Raw genomic sequence first — 26,004 nt, 5'->3', positions numbered from 1 at the left:
CAACAATAAATTGAGATTAGATAATGGCAATTTATTTTGAAAATTTAACGGCAAATAATTGTTTCATCCTCCCTTCACAACACTAAAAAATCAATTTCATTCTCATTTATTAACGTGCTTTACTTAATCTCACTCTCATTGGGGTTTTGATTTCTATCTTTTACATAATATTATAACTCACCTTAATTCTCGGTTTATTTTCACTCATATTCCCATATGCCAAACACCCAACCTAAGAGTCAGCCATCTAAGTCAAATTTTAGTAAGCATACAGGGTCTAGTCCATCCTCAGGAATATATCTCCCAAAGAAAATGGGAATATCATTACTCTTCATCAACCTCTACAAAGCCATAATCTGCAACTGCTTATCAAAGATGAATCATGCTTCATCATGTACTAACAAAAACAAGGAATTAAACTGGTTTTCTCTTTTCTTTTTTTATTTTTATTTTTTTTTAATGCGATTTGACTTAATAGAATCAGGCAGCTTTGCTGCAGAGCTTATGACCTGCATTCAAAGAACACCCAAGGAGCTCAAGCACTGATGTGAATTTCCTAATCATTCATTTTCTCTGGAAAGAAAAAGAAGTACAAGTTGCTATGTTCTGTAATTGGGTATAGGGTGTTGAAAGGGCTCAATTTGAAGGTACAATGTTTCAGCCCCCGACACGATCTAAATGAAAGGAAACCACAAATCTATAGGTTTATGTGGAGCTTTCTTTTTATTCTGTATAGTCCCAATTCTGGGCTGTGCCCTCTCAATTTGTGAGTCCACGATGGAAATGGTGAGAACAGAAGCCAATTGTTGGAATCAAGGGACTGGAAGCTTTCAAGGGGCTGGTTCATATCGGCAAACACAGTCATAAATGTTTCCTTTGATCAATTTTTCTGCCAACCTCTGATTCTTCACCATTGCAAGCTGCAAAACAAATTCTTCATGTTATTATGACTCGTAAAGAACATCTAGAATGGTCGACTTTTTTTATTATTTATTATTATCATTATTATTATTATTATTATAGCCACAGAATGACATGTTCTATCAGATTGAAGAAAACTGGTGGTGGGAATCATTCAATAGTCAGGCAGGAAAGAATACCATTTCTTCTCATTTTTCATTCAAAAGAAAAGAAAATTAACGAACCAGTAAAATCGTACCTTAAGAGCATCACATTTAAACCGAGCATTGAAGTTGGTATGAAGAGCTCGGCCCATCCCTTCCAAGATAATCTGCACAGAACATCAATTTTATGCGCACAACATTTTATTCCCTCAGGAGGAAGGACAAAACACAGAAAAATCAAACATACTAGATCCCAGTAAGATTGTATTGAATAAAATTTGACCAGAATTTCAGGATATGACAATAGCATACCAAATCAGCCTCTTTTGCTGCAGCAGCTAGCTCAGAGCTGACCTGCCTTAAGTCTATGCAAGGACTTCCACACCCATTCTCAACAACCATCAAAGGAACTGAAGACAAACTATCTTTAGAACCGTCTTGGATGTTGACCATTGCATCCACAAGTAGACCCCCTGCTTCAGCAGCTCTACGGAGAATGTCACAATGCTGTGGACCAGAAGAATCAGTTCCCTTATTTTAATAAAAAAATACTAAAATGTAAAAGAAATAGTTTATAGATGCAGATGCTCTTTAGGTTTAAGGATATGCATCTCTGAGTTTTTTTCCCAAAATTTCCCCTCTCGTATCTATCAGAGGAGGAACTAGTCTATTAATTACATGAGTTAGGGGTTGCTTGGATGTCGCAAACAGACATACACATGATGTTCCTCTGTCTTTTTTCTTTCCACAGCATGGAATGAGTATTTTTGCAAAATTATTTGATTGTATTTGGAAAAGGTTCTTAATTGCCATTGCAGGATTTTTTTGAATTTCGAGAAATTGGCACTATTTCATGTTTTATGATGATGATTTTAATGCAATTCAATCTTCAAAGGCTAAGTAAAAATGGCCTCAGATGCACGGAAAAGAAATTTGGATCAATATCAATAAGCAAATAATTGCATGCCTAGAAAATAAATACACACATAAAGAAAAAGTGAAATAAAAATGAGTACGTGAAGAATGATTATCTTATTAAATGTCTTCATGAATGTGTTACAAGATTGAATGGAAATTTTTTGATAAGAATTTAGGAAAGCAAAGAAACCCCGTTTTTATTTATTTATTATTATTACAAGCAATCAACTTATTTTCAATACTACAAAAAGCAGAAGGGTGCGCCCCAAATGCTATGTAAAACAAAATGGAAAATTTATGTTTTAATGTGCTTCTCATATGCATCCTTGCTTCATAAATAGAAATCAGACCTCAAAGTACTACAAAAGGTAAAAGTGTTCAATAAGAATAAATAAACAATTATTTACCTAAAAAATCCAAAACCATGTCAAGAAGAAGAAGAAAAGGGATGAGTAAATAACATGACTGTGTGTTTACTATTGTATAAACATGTAGATGATGCTGAAATACAAGAGAGAGATTCAAACTGCCCAGAGTTTATGCAAATACACACACCTTGGCAGCCTCAGCCACAATGTCAGGAAGCTCCATTGCGGTGACATCATTTAGTGCAGGAAGGGAGTTTGCAACCAATACTACCTGCAAAAGCAAACAACATAAACCCACAGCAATAAAGACAAATGTATTGTAGAAGACACAAAGCTTATTGTGAAACCAAAGTTTGGTTAATCTTGATTTTGATGATAACAAAACAAGGTTTAGAACTAATGATTATATTTCAAGTGTGATTAGACAAGACGATTTCCAAAATGGCAATCACAAAGACAAATCAAATCAAGGAGAAATCATGAAGAAGAAGACCACCTCAAAGAGAAGTGTTTTTCAAAGACCCAAGCTTCATAAGATCTCTTTGTAAGGTTGTTGGTACACTAGGATTTTCATGCATTACATTCTTTACTTATGCACCAAAATCATCCAAGAGTTATTTTGTTTTAAATATTTTAAGAATTGGATGATTTCATGTTTTTCAACTAAAACCTTGTATTAAATGTCTTTCAAACTTGTTTTAAAAGGTTTTAAGTTAAAAAAGTTGGTTGTTGAGCCAAAAAACGACTCAACCGGTTGAACTGAGTGAGGAACCGGTCGATTGCAAGCTCAACCGGTCGAGATCCTGGTCGACCCCTAACTCAACTGGTTGAGGTCCGAGTCGACCCACAGCTCAACTGGTCGAGGCCCGGGTAGACCCCCAGCTCAACCGATCGAGGGTGCAAAAAACTTTCTCTTTCTTTCAGAACGGTTGTTCAACCGGTCAAGGTTGAACCTTAATCGGTTGAGGTCCGGTCGAGGTTCAACGGTCACCTGCCAAGCATTAAATGCTAACGGCTAGTCAACCGGTCGACCCCTAACTCGATCGGTCGAACCCCCAAACGGCTAGTTTGGCTTTCTCTTCTATAAAAATGCTTCAATCTTCATTGTTTCAAAAGCTTAACCTTCTCAAACCTTTCTTGATTATATTTGAACCTTTGAAGAGTGTTTTTTTAGTGCACCATTGTTCTAAAACTTGCATATATTTAGTGCACCTTTCAATCCTAGTTTTCTTGTATCATTTGAGCTTAAAGTTCTTGTGCTAGGATTTTTGTGAGATCATTCATTTGTAAACCTTTGAGAGGAAGTTTCTCAAGAGTGTGGTATCTCTTGAGAAGTGTAAAGGGTGCTTGGAGCCAAAAGTCCAAGATGGTGAATTGGAACCATAATCCAATTGTATTTCTTGAAGGCTTGGTTTGGAAGCCTTGAATTAGTGGAACCTCAAGCTTGGGATTGAAGCTAGAGGAGAGTGGATGTAGGCCGGATTGCGCCGAACCACTATAAACTCTTGTGTTTGCATTCTCTCTTCCCTACTCTTTTAATTTATATGCAATTGTCTTTATATTGTTTATTATATACTTGCATATAATTGTCTCTTACATTCACATAGTTTAAATTTACAAAAAAGGACCATCACCCTATTCAACCCCCCTCTAGGGTGATTAACATAGATTGGATTAGCCTCATATTTTCTAACACTTATAAAGCAAAATTTTATTTTAATTGAAAACTAAGCTATTCAGATCATGTACTTTTAAGGCAATGAAATGAATTAGTGAGACTTCAAACTGGAAGGTCAAAAATCAGACATCAATATTTGTTTAAAGCATTAAATGGAAAGAGTAGAATTTTTCTGAAGAGTATAGCACCATCTATGATATCCATGCAATAGCTACTAGTATGAATTTTTTTTTTTTTTGATCAGTTAGTTACTAGTATGAAATTTAAAACATCTAACGGCAATGAATGACAAAGGGGTGAGATTTTGGATGCTAATTGTTATATCAGACCTTGTGAATGCTGCTTCCATACTTAGTTTCAAAGATCTAGAAAAAGCCCCACATGTTTGATATCAAAGAGGTATCCTAAAAGTTTGAAATGCCCTTATTATTCAACAATTAGGGCAGAGGAGGTGGGGCAAACCAAAACCCATTCCTGTTCTGAACCAAATGCTGGACAGCAGGGGAAGCCCCATCAGAGCCCCTCTCCATATAAGGTCTGCACCATCTCAATCCCTATAGGGCATGTACAGTAGGTTACCAAGAAGGCATTTCCCAGGCCATCCCTACTTATGCCTGCATAGGTTGCATTATTTAGTGATCCCATTCAATTGTTTGAACTTAATGAAGCAGACAAACAATCTGATCAAAAAATAAAAAATAAAACTGAAGCAAACAAAACAAGGCAAAGAATTTCTAGAAGATGAGCCATGGACTAGTCATCCTTCAGTAAATTGATTGGAACCATTCTCAACAGCCTTGCAAAGGAGCAAACATACCTCAGTTCCACGTCTAAGAAGTTCCCGTGCTAGGGGAAGCATTCCTAGAATGACATCAGCACCTGAGTTGTCAACAAAGAGTAATGCCCTTTTATGTGGGCGAGGCTTCTTGTCTTCAGACCCCAACATTCTCTCCTCAAAGATGTCAAAGTCATCCACCTAAATCACAAAATAAAAGTTTTTTTATTCATAATCTTCTTTTTGACAACTAGTTCAAAATAAAAATTAATAAACTTCTAATGCAAATTAAATATTTCCAATATATCTTCTGTTCACTTGCCCGCCAAGGCCTTTGCATCTTTTTACGACTCATTCTATAAATTTCAATAATTGTTCCTTTATGATAGAGATCCACACAGGCACGGGATCCCCAGTCAAAGATGTTGGCAGCAAGAACACCTTCAATTAGGGTAAGCAGTCTTGTTTCCTGCAAGTAAATAATGCTTCGAGTGATCAGTGGAAACATAACAAAGCTGTTAGTTGGAGTGGCTTAAGTGTGCTTCCATGAACTAGATAAACACAAATTTGCAACACAAATCATGATCTAAGTTAATATCAGTCCCATCCTGGATAACAAGCATTTTACCAATCTAGAAATAAGTTTTTATAATTCTAAATGAATAAATTTAGCAAGTGGTAAAAAGTGAAATAGACATTCGACAAAATTAAGATATTGGTCACAATTACAGCATGGAATAAGTTTCAATGCTGCTATTACCATTTTCAGCCTTTCTATGAATGGAGGGGAAAGAAAAAATTATACATACCTCATTCATACTATCAATCTCCATTAGAAGATCAGGCAAAACAGCAAGTGAAGCCTCATTTTCCCTATATGATACAACAGAAAAAGAGAAAAAAAATATAAGAGGCATGAAGAGACCCACATGTGGGTGTTAACTTTCAAATATAAAGATAAATTACTAGAATGAATAACAATTTTTTTTTATTAGAAACAAAAGATGTTTTAATTAATGATAAGAAAAGAAAGAAGGATGTACTAATTAATAATTACTAGAATGAATAATTAATCAAAAGATACTATAAAACATAGCAATGCACATTTTTATAGAATTTCTATGGTTTATTCTATTTTCATAAATCTATGCATGTCCCTTCTATGCTCAAGTAATCATACAACATCTGAGTATACTGCTTACATATAGTGTAAGTAGTAGAAACTAAATAAGCCAGAAAATGTCCACAGTTATCTATGTCAAAAAACATACATAAATGAACAAATAAAAGAAAAGAAACTACGTACAGAAAACATTCCACAAGTATATCAATAGAAATGCAGATACCTTTGTTTTATGCTTCTATAGGCGTCAACAAAATGGAACTCTCTCAAGCACTCTTCCCTTAGTTCCAAAAGGTTAGCCAGGCCCAACTTTCCATAAGCAGCAGGCTCTTCCATCAATCTATTCAAATGATTTGCAAGTGAAAAGTGAATCAGAGAATATCAGTCATCAGGTTGTCAACAGAATTTCTTTTTTCCACATCAAAAATATAATAAATGTGAATCATGATAACAAGAGCCCTTTTAGAATGATTCAGCAATGAACAAACAGCAGGACATTCTGGCATTCCAGCAAAAAAAAATTTAGGCAGAAAAGCATTTGGAAAATACAAGCCATCCATTCATGTTGAAACCAATTATGTGCTAAATTGACATGGCAATGGGTGGCAGCCAAGCCAGGCATGCACTTCGACATTAGAGTCCTAATTATCAAATTTTTTGTCCTTTCCCAGACATATTGTCATATTTGTCCTTAGCAACATAAAGGAAAATTTTGTTGGCCTATAATTGCAAGCACAGCCCATCCTTGCTGATCATCAAATGCACATCTCCATCTTTCAGATCTCCAACCCACTGCTTTCTGTTTTTTGCTAGAGAAAACCATGCAAATCATATGGAAGAGATTAAATATCTGAGAGTACAGATACCTTGCCAGGTGGGCAGAAAATGCACGAGCAAAAGCATCACCCCTTCTTTTAGCATCATCCGTTCCACCTTCACTTGCCACTGCCTGACATTTTCACATCATGAAAGCAGACAAAGTATTTAGCAAGAATACATGCATGTCAGTACCATTATAAAATCCCAGTTTTCACTTCTTTTCTGCAGTCTCCATGAAATCCAAACTGGGAGTTGGGGAAAAACAAAGTAATTTGATGCAATCAACTACAGAAATCAATTTCATTAATCTCACGTTATATACATATAGCAGAAGTAGAACCTTTCTCCATTTTTAGAAACAAAAAGAAAAAGAAAATGATGGGAAAAAATCTGTTTGGTAACAAATTTTCACTAGCCGTTTTCAAAAACATTTCTTGAAAATGGATCATTTTCAAAAAGAAGACCAAAATATTGTCTATTATGTTTTCAAAAGATGTAAGCACTTTAACATTTAAAAATGATGCAAAAAAGGAACATATTTTTGTTTTTTGAAAACAAGAATGCTTCTAAAATACTGTTCTTTTCGCAAGATGCTCCTATTTGCAAGAGGTTGGATAGATTCTTATTCTTAATTGAGTGGGACCATTTCTTCTCTCAAAGTCTACGAGAGGCACTTCCTAGATGGAACTCAAATCATAGCCCAATTTGTTTGGAGACTAATTGATGTAGGACAACCCTAGGATGGTTGCCTACACTCAAGGGTAGGTGGGCTAGGGTTTTACTTTTAGGGGGTAAGGAGAGGAACAAAGAATAAATTTGATGGTAGAGAAAATTATAAGATAAGAAATAGAGAGAAAGAAGAAACAATGAAGAAAAGATGGAAAACCTTAGAGTCTCACTAAGGCCTTCTAAAAGTCTCACCTAGAAGAAAATCAATGGAGTCTCACCATTGAGGGTTGCAACCTTGCAATGAAAGAAAATATAATATTATTCATCAATTCATCCCTTTGATTTACATTAATTAGCCTATTTATAGACTTCTCTAAGAAATTCAAAGTCTACTAGGACTTTAATAACCTATTATGATTCTAATTCTAATTATAACATCCAAAGTCTACTAGGACTCTAATAACCTATCATGACTCAAATTCTAATTATATTATAACTCAACTAGCTAATCCTAATTAGACTCCAACAAATACCAATCCCAATTCAATTCTAATTAATATTAATCCTACTTAAAGTTTACTTAGGTCTTCACTTTCTTCCTTGAATAAACTTTAAAAGGCTTTCCCCCATCACTAATCCTTTTAAATGGGGCTTGACTTCTTTTAGGTTTGAGAATATGTGGTTGTTCCATTCTAAGTTTAAGGACAATTTTAGTGCTTGGTGGCAAGAGTGTCAGGTTGACGGTTGGTAAAGTCATAAGTTCATGAGAAAACTAAAGTTTCATTAAATCAAAGTTGAAAGACTGGAATAGAGCGGCCTTTGGAGATTTAAGAGAGAGGAAAATTTTCATTCTTTCCGACATAAGTAGAATTGATATAATTGAACAAGAATGGAATTTGAATCATGATCTATTATCTAAAAGGACTTTAAGGAGAAGGAAGTTAGAGGAATTGATGTTAAAGGAAGAGGTCCATTGGAAGCAAAAATCAAGGGTCAAGTGGATAAAAGAAGGGGATTACAATTCTAATTTCTTTCATAGAGTGGCCAATGGAAGGCGAAAGTGCATTAAGTCATTAGTTTCTGAGAAGAGGGTGACTTTGAGCAACATTGAAATTATCTCAAAGAAGATAGTAAATTTTTTTTGGGAAGCTCTACTCCAAACCCGTAAGTATTTCTTGGAGGGTTAAGGGTTTAGATTGGTTCCCCATTTCTAGAGAGAGTGCAACTTGACTAGATCGGCCCTTTTCTAAAGAGGAGGTACGCCTTGCAGTTTTCCAATTGAATAAGGAAAAGGTCCTTGGCCCATATGGGTTTACTATTGCAGTGTATCAAGAGTGTTGGGATGTGACAAAGAGGGCCTTATGAGGGTGTTTCTAGAGTTCCACAATAATGGGATAATAAATCAAAGTACTAATGCTACTTTCATTGCCCTAGGCCTAAGAAGAGTCAAACCTTTAAAATATCAGACTTCAAACCTATTGGCCTAGTTACAAGCTTATATAAGATAATTGCTAAGGTCTTATCAGGGCAATTATGCAAAGTCTTCCACGAAACAATCTTTAGCTCTCAAGGGGCCTTTGTTGAAGGGAGACAAATTTTGGATGCTATGTTGATATCCAATGAAGTGGTGGATGAGAAAAGGAGGTCGGGGGAGGAAGGGGTGGTCTTTAAAATCGATTTTGAGAAGGCCTATGATCATGTGAATTGAGGCTTTTTGCACCATGTGCGAGAAAGGAAGAGTTTCAGCCCAAAATGGAGATCTTGGATAAGGTGTTGCTTGTCTTCAACAAGTTTTGCAATCCTTGTTAACGGAAATGCAAAAGGTTGGAAGGTTAGGTTAAGGCCATTAAAGGTTTTAAGACAAGGAGACCTCTTTTCTCCTTTTCTTTTTACCTTAGGAGTAGATGTTCTAAGCAAGATGATGATCAGAGCGGAGGAAAGTGGGTTAATTGAGGGCTTCATTGTGGGTAGGGATAGGACTAGAGTGTCTTTACTACAATTTACAAATGACATCATTTTCTTCTCTAAAGCCTCTCCAGAATATCTACAAAACCTCAAGCTAATCCTATTGGTTTTTGGGCAAGTATCAAGTTTGAAAATCAATTTAGAAAAAAGCACCTTATCAGGTATTAATAGAAGCCAGGAGTTGTCTAGTTTGGCTTCGATCCTTGATTGCAAAGTGTCAGAGTGTCCTTTGTCTTATTTGGGTCTTCCCTTAGGAGGGAGCCTAAAGACGATAGGTTTTTGGGATTCGGTGGTTGAGAGAATCTCAAGGAGGTTGGATGGGTGGAAAAATGTCTTTTTGTCACTGAGGGAAGGATTACCTTAATTCAATCAAGTTTGTCTCACATCCCTAACTATTTCCTCTCCCTGTTCAAGATCCCAATATCAATAGCCCCAAAGATTGAGTAAATGCAAAGAGATTTCCTCTTATTAGGGATGAGGGAAGGGAAGAAAGATCATCTTATTAGGTGAGATGTTGTTTGTTGGTCAAAAGAGTTGGGAGGTTTGGGATTTCTCCCTTAAGAAATCGTGCTCTTTTAGAGAAGTGGCTTTGGAGGTTCCCTAGGGAAAGGAGTGGACTTTGGCATTAGGTTATTATGAGTATCAAAGGGACGTATCCTAATGGATAGGACGCCAACATGGTGGTTAGATGGTCACATAGATGTCCTTGGAAGGCTATTGCACAAGTTTTTTAGGATTTATGCCCATATATTTATCTTGTGGTGGGGAATGGGAAGAGAATCCATTTTGAGAAGATCTCTAGTGGGGTGACCAACCTTTATGCTCACAATTCCCTAGTCTTCATAGAGTTATTTTTGTGAATCTCTTGGAATTTTAACTTTCGTCGCAATCTTACTAATATAAAAATTAAACTCCTTCAAAGACCCATGTCCTTCCTTAGTTCAGTGCATTAATCTTCTTCTGCAGCAGATTCAAAAGCGTAGTCTTTGTCCTCTTTAGGCTTATTTACTGTTAAATCTTTTTTCTTGGCCTTGTCCAATTTCTCGAATCTTATCTTGTTCCTTCTGACCAAGTGTCTGTGGAGATCAAAAGCCCCTTCAAAGGTTAAGACCTTTGCTTGTTTAGTAGCATATAGGAAGGTAAACACTAATGACATGCTATAGTTGAGAAGACCTTATAAATCCCCTTGTCCTCAATGATGCATTCTATGCAAAGGAAATAGAGAATCAATTGACCACCTTTTTCTACATTACCCATTAACTATTGGGCTATGGCACAAGCTCTTCAATCTAGCAAGGTTGGATTGGGTTCCATCGAGGAGTATTGGAGACATGATAATTATTGCGTTTAGAAGTTTGGGGAATTCAATCAGATGCAAGACACTTTAGCAAATTGTTTGCCTCGCTTTATTGTGGATTGTTTGGCAAAAGAGAAGGATTTTTTAGGATAAGGGGAGATCGAAAGGGACGTTATGGGGTTTACTTCACTTCTATTCCTCCTTATGGGCCCCTTGTACCGTTGGTTTTAGAAGAGTTCCAATTAGTGTTATACAACTCAACTGACTTGTGGTTTGTGATTCTAAAGTTTGAGATAGTTGGGGGGGTGGTTATCTTTGTATATAGTTTTGTATAGAGGGGCGTCTTCTTACTTTGATCAAATTCTATATTTTGAGGTAAGGACCACTCAGCCTTCTCTTGTACCTTTACTATTATTAATATAATATTTTCATTTTTTAATTTTTTTTTTTTAAAAACATTCTTATTTCAGCCACCAAACATGTCTTGAAATTTAGGGAAGGTTATTAAAAAGTTAGGAGATGTTTGGTTCTTGGAAAGTACTATGAAAAGAAAAAAAAAATGTTAAGAAAAATTATTTTCTCATGTTTGGTTTACAATAAAAAATACGAAAGAAAATCAAATATAATTAAAATAGGTTAGAAACTTATGCATTTTAAAAGTATTTAATTTTTATATTGAAGAAGAAAATTAAGTGAATGAGTTTGAAGAAACATGTAAAAACAATTCATTAATTTTAAATATATTTTTTATTTTCCTTCACTTTTTCTTTCCTTCTATTTTCCCTCACAATTTTCATTCCTGAAATTTTCCAAGAATCAAAAATAGGGTTAATGTTCTATAAATATATGCATAATTGTATGATATATAGTCCATTATTTGATGTTGCCTTGATATAAGAGAGAAAGAGAAAGTGTCTTAGTTGTTTCATCAGGATGAATGTTTACCTTATCAACAAGGTCTGGCAAATGCTCTGACAGCACAGTGAACCAATACCTACATTGAGATACATTCTAATATATAAGTCAAAGATACACTTGTCTTGCCTCCTCAGTGATCATGTATCCCAACTATTATAAACATTTTTTTATGGAAGCATGCACTGATAGGTATTCCAAATAAGCAGCAAATTCACAGTATGTGACTCACTCCAGTTCACTGGGGTCTGCAAGATCAATAGTGTTGGGCTCATACCTGTAGATATGTGAGAAATAAAATGTCAGAAACATATATCTTGAGATTTATCTTATGGCTAATGTATGTGCAAAAGGAATAGCATTGCAAGGAATTTTCAGTTTCAAACTCAGGAATTTTGTGACATGACTAACTATGATTATTTGTAGCCAAAAAAATAAAAATAAAAATTGTTGAGTCCTCAATTTTGGTAGCTGTGTTTAAATGGGAAACAACTAGAAAATCATAATCACTGTCAAATCAGAACTATACATGTGTACTTGCTTAATAATGAAACTTACAAATAAACATATATAGAAGTAAGAGATACTAGCAGATAGAGTTATCCAATACGAAATAAAATAAACTTCTGACATGATTATGAATTATTGGAGAGCCTACCATATAGAAGATTTAAAAAAATGAAAGTATAGAAGAAATTATTATTCAAACAACATGAAGATGTTGCAGGCAGTAAGGACAAGTGACAAAAAATGAAATACAATAGCCATAAGAGAAATCCAGAACATTTTTTTTCTTCCTTTGTTGTTGTCGTCGTTGTTGATAGGCCAATAAAAGAAAATAGATCAAAAAGCATCTAACTGAAAAGAGAGTGCAACACAAGTCAAAGGGGAGAGATCCAAAAAGATTATATCATGAGTGTGCCCCATGGACACCACCATTCTACATTTCTTCTTGCCACCTTAAGGGATACTAATTGGGAACAATAATTAAAAAATTACTCAAAACTATAATGAAAGAACATTTTCAGCAAAAATTATCACAAGAAATTGTTTAACCAAACTAGTAAGCAACACCAGTATGCAATTTTTCGTACATTTTTGGGTCTGCTAATAATGGAAAGACCTCCAAAGTTGGTACAAGATGGAGCACCCCAATATTTAAAGCACTTGCATCAGAACGTAGGGTGTCTCCTTTTGATGAAGGAACTTCAAAGCCTCCAAGGCCAGTGGTTCCAGATGGGGCCATTGGTACAGGAGCAGTGATCTCAGTTCCCTTCTGCACAAACTTTTCCATCCATGAAATCTGCATTTAAACCACGTAAATTGTCTTTCGAATTAGTTTTAGGAATTTACTAAAATCAACCTAAACATGCTTGCAAAGATACAAACTTCTGGTGATAGGAAAAAAAAAATACGTAGGAGCAAAAACCTGCAATAAGTGAAGCAAATGAAAATGGTCATTTCAGCCAAACATAGAATTCTTTTGTTAAGTATGGCACTCTTAAGCATAGCAAATCTGGCATGAAATTTAGGATATTTGACTTGGAAACATTCAGTTTGGTATTCATATCTGAAAAATGATTTGCTTAAGAACTTCTCTCAATCAGGAACCATGTCTGCAAAAAAATTACTTCTCGCTTCGAATAAAAATATTTAACATGATGTTATGTTTAGCATGAAGTTCAATTATGATTCCCAAAACAAATGACAATGCAAGAGTTCTTTACATGTGAAGGCTAAACTCACCAATATGGAGAACCCAAATGAAGGTGAGACCTAAGATAAAGAAAGCTCACTGCATACCCCAGTTGATGCATCAAGCAACATCACTTATATCAGATAAATATATGCAGCAGCAACATGCATCATAAAGTTAGTCCACTAGGTTAGTTTCACCACGGGGTGGTGCATCGATTAGCCAGACTTCTTGTTTTATCCTTTTGTCAATTTTAGAATAAGCATCGTTCACCTTTAACAAAGGTCCTTTTGATCAAGCATCAATAGATTCCAACCTCTTTATCTTTACAGCTGTACTAGCTGACCTACAATAAATCCAACTTTGACTAGATGCATGGCTATGGTCACTTTAAGAATCTATCCTTCTGCTAATGGCTCAATGCTTATGGTATAGAATAATTGGGAAAGTATGATTCCAAAAAATATTATTATTGAGTCATGGGGTATAATACCATTTGAGTTTTTAAAATCCTACTCAAATCACAATAATTAAAACCAGCCTGAGACATTATTGGTTCCCACATGTGTCTCTAGCAAAGGTGTATCATATATAGAAATTAGTGCTAAAATTTTTTGACAAGTAGGACTTAAATCTTGAGTTGCAGGAGTGTAAGAAGCATTTGTTCCACACTGGATTCTCCATGTATGGTGAGCCAAAGAGTTTCTTGGAGGGAAGAACATGTGAGGACCTAAACTTGAGCATCTTTTAATCAACTGGATGCATATGGAACCAAACATGTGCTTTCACACTTGAAAGGCTGAGAAGTCTTCAGTGGACCAGGCAATGACCCCTATATTCTTTTGTTCTTCTTTTCTAAAAGATACATTTATCAAGATTCATAATTCTTTCCTTCTAGAACACAGTTGAAGGTGAAGTATCCTTTACTTGTAATAAAAATAAAAATAAAAATAAAACTATACTTGGTTGACATGCCATATACAAGTAAGTATCACTATAAAATGTCTAACTTTAAACAGCATCATGATTGACCATCGATACATAAACAGTCATTAGCTCCTTTCTATTAGTTATTAAATCAGAAGAAAATAAGATAAATAGTAAACAACAAAGAAACAGATTTATTTGCTCAAGAATGAAAGTTACACACACGATAAATCTTGAAAATCTAGACAATCATATTCAGCAATATAAAAACATCTTTGATTATAGATAAATACTTCATAATAATGAAACAATTATTTAAAAAAGAAAAATAAAAAAGAAAAGAAAAAAGCATTGCTAAAACAATGACAATAAGACTCACTTAATTTTGATTATAAAAAGGTGACTTTCTAAAATAGCTTTCCCAAGACATGACTTTAGGTGCCTCAAAAACTCTTATGAGGCCTCTAGATGATGAGATATAGATGAATGCATATACAAATTTATAAATAGCTTTCCCAAGACATGACTTTAGGTACCTCAAAATTCATGTTGCCTATAGATGATGAGATGTAGATGAATGCATAAGCGCAATATGGGGTCCAGTGAGAAACGAATAGATTAATCTTTCCACAAGATTTTGATATAACATAAATACGTAAAAAGAGTTACACTTTCATTACTTAAATCAATGATTCACCTCAATTGGAGTATCTACCATTTACATCCTAGCATCCAAGTTTCTTTCAACAAGTCTAGCACGTATTTCCTCTAACAAGCAAACATCCCTTTATCAAACCAAGCAATATGAACTCCAAAAAAATATCTAAGGTGATCCAAGTCTTTAATCTCAAACTCTCTTCATGGCTACTTCTTTAATAGGAAAATCTTAGATCCATCATTAACAATTAATACAATGTCATCAAGATAAAACATTAGAACTATAGTCTAACCACCTTTATGCTTGATAAATATAGTCTGCTATGTCTTACTTTGGATAAATATGATCTTAGTAAGAATTTAAAGACGTCTAAGGATGCTTATGTAATAGTCTTTGAAAGGGAATTTATGTGACCACCTAACAACACAGTTGGCATCCTATCCATTAGAGTTTGACCTGTAGAAACTCAAAATGACCTTGTGCCACAAAGCATCATTCTCCCTAGGGAACCTCCACAACCACTTCCCTAAAAGGGCTCTACTCCTCAAGGATATTCTCCCAATGCCTTACACATCTAGTTCCAACCCACAAGGTGATCTTTCTTCCCTTCCCCAACCCTTGACCATCATAATCAAGTTTGATGCTTCCCATTTCTCATAAGCAATGCTGTCAGAATCAGGATCTGTGATTCTCCTATTCACATAACCATATTTTCCTCTTCTTATAAGAGACAAGCATTGTAATTAATTCTAAGTTAACTAATTAGTTCTATCAAATTTTTCTGTAGTCATCTAAACATTAGGATTGTCGAAAGTTGCCTTAAACATATTTTAACTCCTAACAATTGGATTTGTAGTCCTATAGCTACAGTTGGAAAACATATTTGTCTTGAAAAACAAAATCCTCACAGACAACTAAGGTAAAAAAACAACTCTTCTTCCACAAAAACAAGTTAAATAGAAGCTTTCATACGTCAGAAAATACCAAGAAGTCAAGACCAACAACCTGCACCACTAGCAAACAGTTCAACAATTATTCCAAACTGCAACTATCATTCAGATCCAACCCAAATGAGCCCCTTCAGGACCAACGGCAAACCAACAAAAAGAACGAACTTTGTAGCCTTTGGAGATACGGAAGAGGGTAAAAACTTCACAACCATGCTCAAAAGATTCACCGTGCACTTATTTCCCAGCAAAAATTAACCCAACTAGGATTGCCTACAGATCCACCGAGCCACCATACTGTAGTCGTAATAAAATCCAAGAAAAAACAGCCCTTTTTCCAAAAAATACAAGAAAAATGGAGAAAAGGTTATTAAACAATCTTGAAATGCTACGAAATTTCAGATCCAAATTCTCCCAAGAACTACTAATGAAATCCTAACGATTCAGGATTTTTGGGGTCCATATGATGCTGACATCATCATGTGCTACTGCTGATGTCAGCTCCTTTATATCTCATGCTGGATCCATCTTCAATTTGTTGTCTTGATCCTGATGCTCTGATACCAAGTTGTTTGGCATAAAAGTGAAAAAAAAATAAAAGGGAAAAAAAAAAAAAAAACAAGTAGAATAGAAAGGAGGAAAGTTTCTGGATCTTTCTCTACAGTTCACACCTTTGTTATTTACAAGGAGATTAGGAAATACAAATATACTGTTTCACTTATTCTCAACATAGGCTACATAGAACTGGAAAAAAAAAAAAGATTATATTAGGCAACTTTGTATCAGCTTAGAGTGTTTCCAAACTACTTATGGACCTCATTTGGACAGCTTCCTGTTTTGGCTTTGGTTAGAAGTTGAAGTTGAAGCCAAAGTCACAATTCTTGAAGGGTAGTATTGGTGTTATTAAAGTTTTATTAAACATGAAAAAACGTTTTGCATAAGCCAAACTAGAGCTTCTACAAGAAACAACATTTTCCTAACTTGCATATTAAGCTCTTTTTTAAGTCATAAGCTCTTTGAACAAAATTATCGAAATAGGCATACAAACTCTTATTGAGCTTAAAAAAAAGCTTTTGACTTCTTAGAAGTTGATCCAAACAAGGCCATAATCACATTGCTGAACAAACAAATCCATTACTTATTTAGAGGTAAAACTAAAACCAAGTTTTGGACCAGATTAGATTTTTTTTTTTAAAAAAAATGAAGTTGTTAGAGACAATAAAAATATACATAATAATAAAAAAATCTAGAAAACTGCTCCTGAGATGGTTTTTGGTTGATCAGTTAGGAAGCTAAACCCTGAACCCAGTTTATTTATAAACAAAGTGAACTTAAGAGGCATGAAAAACTACCATCACAGGAAAGCATCCAAACCAAACCCATTAATTTCAAGTAGATTGGCAGGTATGGATCATATTTTCCAAATTCTGTGCGTATACTTGCCTTTTCATTCAAATCCCCAAGTGGTGGACCATGAATCCTTCCTCCTATGTATGGCGCTCCCATTGGGAACCTTTCAACTAACTGATGGACCATCAAGTCATCGAGACCATGCTTCTCATAGCTCATGAATGCACCTAAAGCTCCTAAGAACCCTTCATGCCGCAAAAACATTGCCTGGGCATCCCCATTTGACCTAAACAAAGAATATCAAGTTTGAACTCTTAAGTGAAAGGAAAATAATAAACAAAATGATGGCAAAAAACCGATCAGGACAAAGAGAAGAAAAACATGTAGGAACTAGACAAGCATTCTGAGGAATGTTTATTCTTAAAAACCTGATAAATTAATAATGGTCCTTGACAATTACCAGAACTGAACAGCAAAGGAGATCGTATCCATTGTATAAGCATGACCTCTTATGAAAAATCCTCCAAAAAAGATTCTCTTAAGCCCAAACCGAAGTGCATTCAAGTAAGATATCTAGACAAAAAAAAAAGGAACAAAAAGAACCCGCCAAATTAGAAGCAAAAAGACATCTTCATTGCCAATACATTATAGCAATTTTTAATTGGTTATCTGAGATGAAAATGACAGGCAACTTAACCAAAAAATATTGAAGATGCTTGGCAACTACCTTGGAGGATTTCATGGAGAAATTTAATATGGCAAAACAATATGAATGGAAAACAAAATCCAATTAATTTCTCAAGCAAGTCCCGAAAGTTACAGTTTACTTGTCCTCAATTACTATACTAATTTATCTATCACTTATTACTGTCATTATTTCCTAAAGTTAAAATAAACTAATAGGCAAAATGTAGAACCACATGCATGCTAACCAATGTTAACCATGAAGATGGAAAGGATCCAGAAAGTAAATTCAGAGTTCAAATCTATGGCATTTTCAAAAAAGTCAAATCAGAGTAACAGAGTATTTTCATGAGTGGCAAGGAAAATGTAACTTCTATTTTTGGACCTATTGGCACCATCTCTTGATCCTGATAAGCTCTCTGATTAAAAGAGGCCACATGGTACATATACATTTCACCGCAAGGATGTGGACACGAATCACATATCCATACTTCAGTCCGGTAGGATATTCTCTCTTTTTTTTTAATAACTATATGAAATATACATCCCTTCTGTAACTTTTCTCTGATTTTTGTTATTTGATTCCAACAAGAAGGGGTCAGGTGCTATCCATGGAATTTTTCAGTATATTAAAAAGCAAAACATATCAAATCAAGATTATTCAGAGGATAATTCAAACAAGATGCACAAAACAATTTGGGAGAAAACAAAACTTTTGACAAAACAGAATAACACAACAGAATTTCTCTCTGAACCTATTGCATGAAGAGATCTTGTTGTTAGGCAGCTCACCTGCCCTATATTATATGAAATCATACGCAAGAGGGAGAGGGAGATATCTTCAGGCCTGTAGTCTTCTAGCTCCTTGTTTTCAGAAATTGTCTTGCCAAAACTAGAGGCAATGGTCGAGGCAGAGAGACCGATCTGCAATCACTCAAAAGATCAGAGGTTATCCAGTCACTAATAGAATTAAAGAAATTCCACCTGAAATCATCCATAAATAGAGATAAACACAAGCACACACAGAAAAACTCACAATATCACTTTATTTTTTCAGTGGCAGATATTAGTGATATATCCCAATATAATGATAATAATAAAATAAATTAAAAAATAAATAAATAAAAAATCATGCAAAGTCAGATCATGTTAATTAAAGAAGAGAAGGCATATACTTTTGAGTAATCCATGCCACCGTAGATGTCCCCAACAAGCATGTCAATGGTCCTATTATCTCCTCGTTGACTTAGTTCCAGCAAATCATCAAAACTGAAAAATAAATGAATATCAGACAATTAATATTTCAGGTGTCAAACAGGAAATTGAGGAACAATAACAAATAGTTTAAAATATCAAATTGACCTTTTACACTTTGTTAATAGCCTTCCCAAGCCCCAATAAGTACCACCACCAACATTTGTCCCACTAACCCGCTGAAACTTCCCATCCCCATCAACCTACACTAGCTCAAAATCAAAAGCAGCAATTAGAACAAAAAGTTTTTATGATGCTTAAAGTGAAGTACTCAAAATCAAATGAAGTGGAAAACTAGAAGACATTGTACCTTAATCATGCTAACACCAGAGCCAATGTTAACAAGAAGATAAGGGAATAGATCATTGTGGTCAATCTGCACAAACTCTTTATGACCTTCCATGTGTGTGAAAGCTTCATGACGGATTGCCTACCCAAAGCAAAATTATAAAAAAATGAAAAAAAATAATAATAACCAATAAAAAGGAAAAATAACAAACTAAGAATTTCTATTGGAAGTACAGAGGTAAAATAGAGGAAAACAACATACATTGCACTATAGGATAAAAAAATTAAAAGTAAAATGCAAACGCTTACTAGCAAATCAATTGTTAAGAAATTTTGTTACAAAACATACCATTTTCAGTCATTATCTTAGGAAACATAACAAGGATACTGCACTATCATTATACATCTTCCATCTCTCATTTATTATAATATTATTTGTTTCTTACAGAAGGAAAAAAAAACAGAACTTACATTTTATAAGCAAAATACAAATTAATCTCCATTGTTCTTTTTCTTTCCACCATAGTAGGCAAAATCATTAAAAAAAAAAAAAAAGTTTGTTCGTACTGTCAATTGATACAATTAAAAAGAAACAAGAGAACATAGAGAGAGACATAAAAAGAGAGGAAGATGAATTAAGAGATGTTGGCATCACTACACAGTGTCCGCATGATGTTCTTAAAAATCATTAGAGGATCATGGCACTGGAAAGTGCACGACATTTGGTGAAGTGGATAAAACAGGGATTAAGGATCTCTTGTCCTTTCTTTTACTTTCTCTCAGATTAATAACATTTTTAGCTTTCTATCACCAAAAAAGAAGAAAGTAGTGAAACAAATGACAGAAGCCTCAGAATAATAATCTGATCCTTTATTTCTAAATTTAGACAACTGCGAAAATCAACTTGACAAATACTTGGGCTGCAAGAATTTTCATTAAACAAAATCCAATGTAGTGGTAAAAACGAACTGAGCCAAGCTGAGTATAGATTGCTTAAGAAACAAGATTGGAGCAAGTCTATACATCCTCCTCCACTTCTAAGCTACCAAGATGGGCACTAAGCGTAAGGCTAAGATAACACAAATGCACATCAACTTATCCAAGCAAACTTATATAGCTACAAGAAAATTCCACTTCTTAGTTATGAATATCTACTCAAATTTCCAAACTAAATTCTAAAATCCAATCAACTATGAATCACCAAAAACCCCAAGGGCAAGGCAAATCAAATGTATTCCACTTATCTAAATTCTAAATAAAATTCCACAATATACTCTAAAAGTAACTGATTTCCATCAAGCAAATACTTTTTTTTTTAGTTAAAACAACTGTATAAATGATTATTTATTCATTTCCAATGGAGTGAATTAACTGTTTTATTCATTTTCCATGATGTTTTCACCTTTTTTTTTCAGGAGGCAGAAGAGAAAATGAAAAGGAAAAAAATAAACCTACAAAAAAGCATTGACATTTATAGCCTACACCCTGTGTAAGTCATTCACTGCAGGGTCCCTCATATCGCTCTGAGGGCTACCTTTTATGAATTTTTCCTTTCAGATGGGCAGCAACACTAATTTTCTTTTGGTGCATTTCGTGAGGATTATCTTCTGTTTCTCACAACAAACACCAATCTTGCCTCAGTTGATAAGCAGCATACAAACTTCTGCAACTAACATATTTCCTTCCAGTAATGTGTCTGCATGGACATATGCATGCATATCTGTATAAAAATGAGTATCTCATTTGTGTTTGCAGTATAACCACTCACAGATCAGGTTGTTTCTCCTTGTCCTTATTATAAATCATAATACTTTACAAATCCAACTTTATCATTGTATAAACAAATATAAAGATAATGTTTCAGCCTCTAACAAAATGTCCTACACTTAACGATATTTGTTGAAGACACAAATCAAGAGACAAAGGAAATAAATGAATAGATAACATTATGCATTGAGTAGCACCTGATAGTTCTAAAATAAGAAACATATAATTCTACTGAAGAAAAAGAATTGAAAGCCAAATTTAAAATTCCCCATGACATCATCTTAATCATTCTGCTCAGAGAAGATCAAATAAGAGAGAAGCATTTAAAACTCCATCTGCTCTTTACAAGCAGTTCACTTCATTAAACACTAACTTGTACAAACAAAGAGGGATTTCGTTTCAGGATTATACCTTAAGTAAAAAATTTGCTCCAGCCACAAGACAATCCATTTCATCTTCTTTGTCAATACTAACCCCAAGCCTTTCTTTGAAGAGATCTGCAAACTTGTGTGCTCCACCACCTGTGGCCTTCTCACAAACTCAATTAGTTAATAAATGCACATATTGAGAGTGAAATGGAAACCCAAATATGACAAGCAGAAACTAAACCATCTAAATAGTACACTAATAATTTTCCCATATACAACATCCCACATCTAGTGACCACTGGCTGTAAAAGCAGTCATGTTTCAGAATTAAGGAAAAAAATTTGAGACAGGAGACTCTGAAATAATTCTCTATGATATTATCCTTGGACTTAATTTGGGGAAAGGGCAAGAAAAATGTAACTCAATGGATGTGCTGGTGACTTCAATTGGATCTTATATTTAAAAGAACCAGGAGAGTTGAATGAATAGGAATTTGGGCATGAGGCAAAGTGCAAATATGGAACCAATTAATCAACTATATTACTTAATTAATATTGGTGACTACCATAATTCCAATATACTCATGCCTATCCAAAATAAAAATGAACTGCAATGCATGTTTTACTTTAAGAACACCAAATAGTATCTGTTTCTTACTACTCATACAATTTGTCAGCAAAATCTCATAATTCAATCCAAAGGCCTAGCATCCTTTGTAAGATAATGAACTACTTAAAACCAACTTTAATTGAGGCATGGGAAAAGCTTAAACATATTTCTAAGCACAAGGTTTACCTTAATTATGACATCATCACTGGGTGGGGCCTCAGAAAGCCAAAGGCGTGAGTCCATCCCTATCCATGACACAATGGTCAAAATTATCATCAAAATATAACAGAAATAAATAAAAGCTTTTTCAATTTTTATTTTTAAAAAAAAAAAAATGGGATGATTTGAACTAAGGCACATCAACCATCCTCCAACACAAATATGATATAACAAACAGGGGCATCTACTATGTTTAGCACTAAGAAAAGAAAATGAAATTTGGAAAGATGAAAGATAGGACTGCTAGAAAATATATACCGCCACGATGAAGCTGCTTAGAATTAATGAAGTCCAAGCATTCATTAATCTTGCTTGTCTCAAACTTCACAAAATGGAGCCTCCCACCAAGAATAGGGTAGCTTCTCCTATTACCATTTGTAACTCCCAATCTCTCCTTGATAGACCTTTTCCTCTTATCATCAATTGACCGGTCTTCATGTCTTGAAAAATACACCAACTTAATGAGAGATCCTGCCAAGAAACCATTTAAGTACTTGAGATTTTTAGACACATCACACCTCAAGGCGTCAACAAAACTATCATGTTACACATTATCAACATGAAATTATAAAGAAAAAGAAAAAAGAAAAGAACTTAACAGTAGGTGAGAGGTTATCTGCCATTGTAAAATGGCTACTACATTTGCAACCATTTAAACCTTCTACTGTAAAAACATTATATTCATATGTTGAAACTAATGCATTTAGGTTACTATTTAAATACTTGGTGTCACTTGGATCCTGAAATTAAGGGCAATAGATGTTAGCTCCATTTACAAGTATGAGAAAATTTCTGAGAACTTTTAATGTTATTTATCCATCATCGTGCAGCTCTAAAAATTATTATCAAAGCCATGAAACATAGAAATGAAATTTTAGGAAAAGAAAATAAAATTATATGAAAGTTTTTAAAATTAGAATATGAATAGAGGGAAGCCAACAATGTAAAAACCTTGAGCAGCTAATGTGCCCATCCATATAATTGCCTTAAAGTTTCCTGGGTCATGCCACATGTTCAAAGAAAAGATGACCCCAAAAAAGATCATAATTTCATCAAGATTTCTCAAAAAGGGATTAAAAATTGCACATGTTCTTCACAACTCAGGCAGACAGGTATGTTAAAAAAAAGTTATCAATTTCCAACATGGTGAAGCAAATAGCGCATTGCATTCAGTCAAAAATCATTTGATCAGTTACTAAAAGTCATAAAGCCCCTTTGTTATGACATCAAACCAGATAGACCCCGCAAAAACATAGAAGTTTACTCATCCACCCATGATAGTATTCACACTAGAAATAACAAATCAATAGAAAATTGTCCTCCAACACCTAAAATTACTGAGGAAATAGGCAGTAAAAGAAGGAAAAAACTATGAAAGGCATAGAACAGTTTCCAACAAAATCACCCTCAAAGAAGGGGGTTGTTATGGATAGACATGTATGGCATGCACAATTAGGATTTAGCTTAAGAGTTTAACCAAATATATAGCCTTGGTACCTCTATATTCATGGCAAGAGAACTGATTCAAAGCAAACCAATAACTAACCAAACAAAAGCAATCCCAACCACAGGAAAATCACAATTGAACCAAGAAATAAGCAACAGAACCATTAAAACAAGAAAAAAAATGAAAGCTGAATTCACCTTTGAACCAAGAAATGAGCAACAGAACCATTAAAACAAGAAAAAAATGAAAGCTGAATTCACCTCCAATGTCCAAAGCCAGATGAGATATATCATCAGACTGATTGGGCAAGAGAATTGTTGGATGTCTTTCCTCAAAATTGTTCCCTTGAATGGCTGCACCACTAAGGTCAAGCTGCGGCCGAGAACCGGACCGGTGAATTGAATTTCCAGCCGGCAGAACCATCTCTCTCACTCCTCCCTCTTCTCTCACCTTATCTTTAGGCTCCGTCTCTTCACTATCCTCCTTTATATCGTTGCTTCCAGGAATAGGGTCTTCTTTGAGACAAGCCATTAACCCAAACTCTGCCCACCTACTCCCTAACCCCTCCCAACTCCCTGGTCAGGTCTAGTTAGTCAATTGTCCTGTTCTCCAAAACCAAAATTTTTCAGTAAAACAAGCAAATAGATGGATAAATGAATGAAACATACTAATAAAGTAGAAAAGACAAACACTAACCCGTTGAATTCAAAATTGAACCAAAACAAACCCACTTTTTGACCTGGAATTGCAATTTTCAATATAAAATTGGAACCCATCAATGTAAATATAATAGAAAACCCAAAATAAATAAATAAATAAATAAATAGAAACGGGTCTTCTTTCTCATGCAAATTCAATGCATTAAACCCAGGTATTTAAATCGACCATTAAACCTAAATCATCAGAAACAAGCTCAATCCTTTTTATCCGAATGTAAACAAACAGTCCAAAAATTTGGAAATTTGCAATACAATTGAGACCCAAATCAGAAAGCAAACAAAACCCAGCAATCAATGCATCCAACCAAACTAAAAATGACAGCACCCATTACATGATGATGAATAAAATTAAACCCTTCAAAAATTTTGAAAACAAAAGCCATGTGTTCTTATAGTTTGAAAACGACGTACCCTATAGAAACTGACCCAGATTGGAAATTTTTCCGTCGAAAAACAAAATAAATAAGAATTTGGATGAGTAGGAGAATGGAGAAGTACACTGGTTTGGGCGGTGGAATAACTGGACAGGAGTTGAACTTAAAATACACGCACTCCTAATAACAACTTTGTGAATTGGATCAACCTTTAGCTTCGTTGACAGGATTGTTGACCGTGCATAGGATTGAGAACCATGAATATAGGCACCGTTTGATCTCCTATTTAGAATAAAAAAACAAGAAAACAATTTCTGGAACAAAAAACTGATTTCTGTTTCACTTTCTTGAAAATAAAAAATACATTGTTTTCAATTGTTTGTGAGGGTTGTTTTAAAACATAATTAAGCAAACTCGTAGAATAATTAAAATTAAAATACAATATATAAAAATTATTTTAAAATATATTTAAGAACATTAAAAATATAATAAAATATTTATCAAAAACATTTTAAAAGAAAAATTATTTATCATAATTTTGTTGAAAACAGTTATCAAGACATATTTGTTTTTACGGTACATAGAGTTTAAGATAAGACATTCTTTTAATGTTAATTTAAAAAAATGTTATTAAAAAGAAATTTTAGAAAAATAAATAAAAAATAATGACATTCCATTTGTGTAATTTACTTCATCTAGATGGTTTTTTTAATATATTTTTTAAATACAGACTCATTTCTCTTAAATAAAAACTCAAAAATTAAGTTAAGAATTTGTTTGATACCGTTTTCAAAAACAATTCTAAAAATAGTTTTCAAGAACAATTTTTGAAAACTATTATTCAATGTTATGTAAAATAAAAGTTTGTTTAGAAACTAAAAATATTTTTAACCTATTTTTAATATTTTTAAATATGTTTTAAAAATTATTTTTATGTTTAATATTTTATTTTTAATCATGGTATAAGTTTGTATAATTATTTTTAAAACAATTTTTAAAAAATAATATAAAACAATTAAATATTTTATCTGAAAATATCATGTTTTCTATTCTTAAAAATAAAAAACTAAAAAATGGTTTTTGATTTTCAAATAAAAAACAATTTG

General features: G+C 34.0%; 1 protein-coding gene across 5 annotated transcripts; it reads right to left on the bottom strand.

The window, feature by feature from the left end:
* Positions 1 to 543: 543 nt before the first annotated feature.
* LOC117904542 (pantothenate kinase 2) lies at positions 544 to 25,171 on the bottom strand. 5 transcript variants are annotated; one of them, XM_034817207.1, is made up of 24 exons: positions 25,108 to 25,171; positions 24,502 to 24,544; positions 24,066 to 24,407; positions 22,617 to 22,829; positions 22,326 to 22,384; positions 21,574 to 21,690; positions 19,418 to 19,537; positions 19,216 to 19,310; positions 19,029 to 19,122; positions 18,646 to 18,777; positions 17,630 to 17,742; positions 17,263 to 17,455; positions 12,686 to 12,894; positions 11,824 to 11,868; positions 11,622 to 11,670; positions 6,793 to 6,875; positions 6,150 to 6,266; positions 5,613 to 5,676; positions 5,126 to 5,272; positions 4,846 to 5,004; positions 2,538 to 2,621; positions 1,377 to 1,571; positions 1,160 to 1,231; positions 544 to 920 (listed from the first exon to the last, which is right to left on the bottom strand). In XM_034817207.1, exons 3-24 carry the CDS (start codon positions 24,334 to 24,336, stop codon positions 831 to 833), a joined length of 2,721 nt encoding a protein of 906 aa, XP_034673098.1. In that variant the 5' UTR covers positions 24,337 to 24,407; positions 24,502 to 24,544; positions 25,108 to 25,171; the 3' UTR covers positions 544 to 830. The 5 variants fall into 5 exon arrangements, with proteins under 5 accessions (XP_034673098.1, XP_034673096.1, XP_034673097.1 ...); XM_034817205.1 differs by having other exon boundaries at positions 25,023 to 25,168; XM_034817206.1 differs by lacking the exon at positions 25,108 to 25,171 and adding an exon at positions 24,936 to 25,024.
* Between the last annotated feature and the right edge of the window lie 833 nt (positions 25,172 to 26,004).

Source organism: Vitis riparia, chromosome 17, assembly GCF_004353265.1.
Source record: "Vitis riparia cultivar Riparia Gloire de Montpellier isolate 1030 chromosome 17, EGFV_Vit.rip_1.0, whole genome shotgun sequence".
In the NCBI taxonomy this organism is placed as follows: Eukaryota; Viridiplantae; Streptophyta; class Magnoliopsida; order Vitales; family Vitaceae; genus Vitis; species Vitis riparia.
Note: the sequence above shows the minus strand (reverse complement) of the source record. Positions and strands in the feature narration are given on the sequence as shown.